This window comes from Myotis brandtii, unplaced genomic scaffold, assembly GCF_000412655.1.
Source record: "Myotis brandtii unplaced genomic scaffold, ASM41265v1 scaffold456, whole genome shotgun sequence".
In the NCBI taxonomy this organism is placed as follows: Eukaryota; Metazoa; Chordata; class Mammalia; order Chiroptera; family Vespertilionidae; genus Myotis; species Myotis brandtii.
Window position 1 is genome coordinate 2,338,168 of NW_005367431.1, and position 5,212 is coordinate 2,343,379.

Sequence of the window (5,212 nt, forward strand, 5' to 3'; positions counted from 1 at the left end):
GAAGGAAGGAAGGAAGGAAGGAAGGAAGGAAGGAAGGAAGGAAGGAAGGAAAAGGAAAGGGGAAAGGGAAAGGGAAAGGGAAAGGGAAAGGAAAGAAAAGGAAAGAGAAAGAAAGAAAATCTAAAGTCCTAATATGGTTCTTGGGAAAAACAGAGAGAGAGAGCTCATTTTTGAAAATTGTGGTAAAATATACTTAACATAGTATTTACTATTTCTAAGTGTGATTCAGTGGTATTAAATGTTTTCACAAACTTATTTAATTGTTGCCACTATTTATTTCCACGATCCTACTACACAAAAACTTTGTACTCATTAAGCAGTAACTCCCTTTTCTCTCTCCACTAGCCCCTATTAACCTCTGTTCTACTTCCTGTCTTTTAGAATTTGCCTGTTTTAGATATCTCATAAAAAATAGCATAATACAATATCTATCCTTTTATGACAGACTTTTTTTCACGGTCCATTCATTTTGTAGCAAGCATAAGAACTTTGTTCCTTTTTATGGCTGAATACTATTTCATTGTAGTATTATGTATATACCGCATTTTGTTTATTCATCCTGTTGATGGACACCTGGGGTTCTTTCACCTTTGAGCTGCTAAATAGTGCTGCTATGAACAATGCTATACCAGTATCTCTGAGTACCTCTTTTCAGTGATTTTGGGTAAACCTAGGAGTAGAATTGCTGGATGATATGGTAATTCTATGTTCAACTTTTTGAGGAACCACCAAAATGTTTTCAATAGTGGCTATACCATCTAACATTCCCATCAGCATGCATGAGGATTCAGTTTCTCTACATCCTCACCCATATTTTTGATAATAGGCATCCTAATAGATGTGAAGTGGTATCTCGTGGTTTTGGTTTGCATTTCCTTAATGACAAATAATGTTGAACATCTTTTCATGTGTTTATTAGCCATTTGTTTATTTTCTTTAGAGAAATGTCTATTCAAATTCCTTGCCCTTTTTTTCTTATTCCTGAGGATATGTTCATTGATTTTATTTATTTTTCATATATATTTATTAATTTCAGAGAGGAAGAGAGAGAGATAAAAACATCAGTGATGAGAGAGAATCATTGATCAGCTGCCTTCTGGACATCCCATACAAGGGATCGAGCCTGCAACCCAGGCATGTGCCCTGACCAGGAATTGAATCCTGATCTCCTGATTCATAGGTCGATGATCAACCACAGAGCCACACCAGCCAGGCTGTTCATTGATTTTAGAGAGGCGGGGGGAGGAGAGAGAGAGAGAGAGAGAAGAGAGAGAAAATGAAAATCCTCGATTAGTTGTCTCCCATAGGTACCCTGACTAGGAATCAAATCCACAACCTTTTTTCTGTATTTGATGACACTCCAACCAACTGAGCCACCCAGCCAGGGTACTTACCCATTTTTAAACTGAGTTTTAAATTTGTTTTTATTGAGTTTTAGAAATTTTTTATATATTCTAGATATTAATCCTTTGTCAGATATATGATATACAAATATTTTCTCCCATTCTGTGGATTGTCTTTTTACTCTTTTGATGGTATCAGGGTAATGCTGGCTTCATAGAGTGAGTTAAGAAATGTTCCCTTGCCCTAACTGTTTTGGCTCAGTGGATACAGTGTCGGCCTGCAGACTGAAAGGTCCTAGGTTCGATTCCAGTCAAGGGCATGTACCTTGGTTGTGGGCACATCCCCAGTGGGGAGTGTGCAGGAAGCAGCTGATCGATGTTTCTCTCTCATCGATGTTTCTAACTCTCTATCCCTCTCCCTTCCTCTCTGTAAAAAAATCAATAAAAATATAATTAAAAAATTAAAAAAAAAGAAATGTTCCCTCTTCTTCAACTTTTTGGAATAGCTTAAGACGACTTCTTTAAATGTTTGGTAGGATTTACCAGAATAGCCATCTTGTCCTAGGCTTTTCTTCCTTGGGATGTTTTTGATTACTGATCCAATCATCTTACCAGTTAAAGGTCTATTCAGAATTTCTATTTCTTCTTGAGTCATTTGGCACTTTGTGTTTTTTTAGAAATTTGTTCATTTCACCTAGGTTATTTGTTGGTGTACAGCTGTCCATAGTGTTCTCTTATAATCCTTTTTATTTCTAAAGTCTAAAATTAGTAATAATGTTCATTTCTGATTTTAGTCATTTGAGTTTTCTTTTTCTTAGTCTAAAAAGTTGTCAATTTTATAGATTTTTATTTTTTACAATATATTTTGATTGATTTCAGAGAGGAAGGGAGAGGGAGGGAGAGAGAGAAACATCAATGATGAGAGAGAATCATTGATTGGCTGCCTCCTGCATGCCCCCCACTAAGGGGCATGTGCCCTTGACTGGAATTGAACCTGGGACTCTTCAGTCTGCAGGCTGATGCTCTATCCACTGAGCCAAACTAGCTAGGGCTTATAGATCTTTTTAAAGAACTGGCTTTTAGTTTTGTTGATTTTCCTTGATTATTTTTCTATTCTATGCTTTATTTATCTCCATTCTAACTTTTATTATTTCCTTCCTTCTGCTGGCTTTTTCTAGTTTTTTAAATTGTACAGTTAGGTTATTCATTGAGATCTTTTTTAAGTTATGCATTTACAGCTGTAAATCTCCTTTTTAGCACTGCTTTTGCTGCATACTACAAATTTTTTTGTTGTTGCGTTTTTATTTTCATTCATTTCAAGGTATTTTCTAATTTCACTTGTGATTTCTTCTTCCATCCTTGATTATTTAAAATTGTGTTGTTTAATTTTCACGTATTTGTGAATTTTTCAGTTTTCCATTAATTTCTTGCTTTATCCCATTGTGATTAGAAAAGATGTTCACTCATTATTTTTCATATTTTCCTCCCTCAGCGGGTATTTCTGTGGGACTTGGATGAAACTATCATCATCTTTCACTCCCTTCTTACTGGATCCTATGCCCAGAAGTATGGAAAGGTAATTTGAGTCTTTCTTCCTTTGTTGTAACCATCCCTTTTCTGCTATAAGAGCAGGTAACCAAAATCACTTTCTCTGCTACCTCCACCTTACCCTGGGCCTTTCCATGTTAAATTTCACCAAGTAGCTTTTACCAGGCAGGCTGCATGGTCAGGCAGAGTTGATGATAAAGCTAGAGACTAGACCTGAGGTAAGTGGTGAAAGCTGAAGTTCTTTGAGAGTGTATTATGTATAAATGAAGTATGGGAATGATGCTCAAAACAGAGTGGAGTCTCGGGATTATATATTCCAAAAACCAATCTATTATCCCTTAAGTTTCTTTTAACAACCTAAACTGTACATTTCATTTACCTAGTTCAAATTACAGATAAAATATAAAGTATCTTTCTAAAAGAGATTACATACCTTCTTAAATTAAATATACCAAGCAGAATTTAACTTGTTTTGTCATTAATCTAAACATCAGTTTTAATAGAGGGATGAGCTGTTTTTGAGCTATTGCCTATATATTTCTACACTAAACTACCTTCAGGCACCTATTTTTCTGTATTTTAAATAGATTTTATAAAAATATCTGCCTCTTTTGCTCTCTTACTATTCCCATATATTCCTTATTGTCACAAATGTTTGTGTTAGGAGTAATTTCCACAGACTTTTAGTATATAGACTGGCAAGCTCCTATGCTAAATACCATAACTAGGCTGTTTATAACATAATTAAATAAATTAAATAAGAGCATACAGCCTCTAAATGAAGACCTGGTTGTTCATTTTAAAACTAAGTGCATTGGGGGTTGAAGATGAGGGTAAGCTAAGTGCATTGCTTTTCCTGCAAATATTATGACTCTTCAGCCTTTGTTTACTTATTTCCTGGTTGTTGAGATTGTCAGATAGCTGATTTCTGGTATTATACTCTGTGTGTGTGTGTAGGGAAGATAATGGGTGTTACAATATTAATATTTTAGCAATAGTTTGAGTTTCTCCTGAAACAGAATTTTACCCCCCAAAAAATTCAAGTGTTGTGTGTTTTTTTAATATTTTTATTGAGTTTCAGAGAGAGATGAAAGGAGAGGGAGAGGGAAACATTGATGTGAGAGCAACACATAGATTGGCTACCTCCTGCACGTCCCTACAGGGCATTGAGTTTGCCAACTGGGCATATGCCCTGACCAGGAATCAAACCATCAACCGTACGGTGCACGGGACGACACGGTTGTTTTTGTTATTGTTGTTTTTAAGTGGGTTTGGTCTTCTAGAAACTAAAGTCTTGAAATTTTTAACTTTTCACAATTCCAGATTCTTAAAACTGAATGAAATTGCATCAGTAATAGTTGGAAGCACTATTATGGGTCTGTGTTGTTCTGGCCTTGACCCAAATAATTTTTAAATATTTAAAGATCAGAACCAGATCTGTGAGTATCAAGTCAAGCAATTTTTCTCTTATTGTATTCCAGGACCCAACAGTAGTGATTGGCTCAGGTTTAACTATGGAAGAAATGATTTTTGAAGTGGCTGATACACACCTATTTTTCAATGACTTAGAGGTAAGCATTTTAAATTGTTTCTGTGCTTTAATGAAACATTTTATTCAGTAACTATTTAGTGCTTATTTAGTTAGAGGATATGTGGTTAGGGTGGGTATGGAGAGGCCAGCTGGTTACTTAGATCTATATAGTCTTGTAGAAATAGTGCCTTGGCTAAGTCATCACAGTCTTGGTTCTATCCCTCAATTTTATTGGCTCAAAAATTTTATTGTTTTTCTGGAAGTGATCTAGCTCTGTTTTGCCAACCCATTAGGCAAAACACAGATTCCAAAATTTCAGTTTATTCATATATATTAAATAATATATACGGTGGGTTTGACTTTTTTGTGCTCTTTTTTTTAATATATATTTTTATTGACTTCAGAGAGGAAGGGAGAGATAGAAACATCAATGATGAGAGAAAATCATTGATCGGCCGCCTCCCACTCACTTCCCACTGGGGGATTGAGTCCACAACCATGTGCCCTGACTGGGAATTGAACCCTGGCATACTGGTTCATAGGTTGACACTCAACCACTGAGCCACACCGGCCAGGTGATTATTTGTGTTCTTAAGTGTATTTGACTATTCTTCAATTTTACCTTTTTTTTTAAAAGTAAATCTTTATTGTTCAGATTATTACAGTTGTTCCTCTTTTTTCCCCCATAGCTCCTCTCCACCCAGTTCCCACCCCACTCTCTGCCCTTACCCCCCCCACTGTCCTCATCCATAGGTGTACGATTTTTGTCCAGTCTCTTCCCACACCCCCC

At 36.0% G+C, this 5,212-nt stretch overlaps 1 protein-coding gene across 1 annotated transcript in view; it reads left to right on the forward strand.

Annotated features, from left to right (window-relative positions):
- EYA3 (EYA transcriptional coactivator and phosphatase 3) overlaps nt 1-5,212 on the forward strand; it is a 100,638-nt gene that overhangs the window by 75,984 nt on the left and 19,442 nt on the right. Inside the window, exons 12-13 of the mRNA XM_014546752.1 lie at nt 2,794-2,919; nt 4,373-4,462. Coding sequence (XP_014402238.1) covers nt 2,794-2,919; nt 4,373-4,462 — 216 coding nt within the window. The remainder of the gene's footprint in view (nt 1-2,793; nt 2,920-4,372; nt 4,463-5,212) is intronic.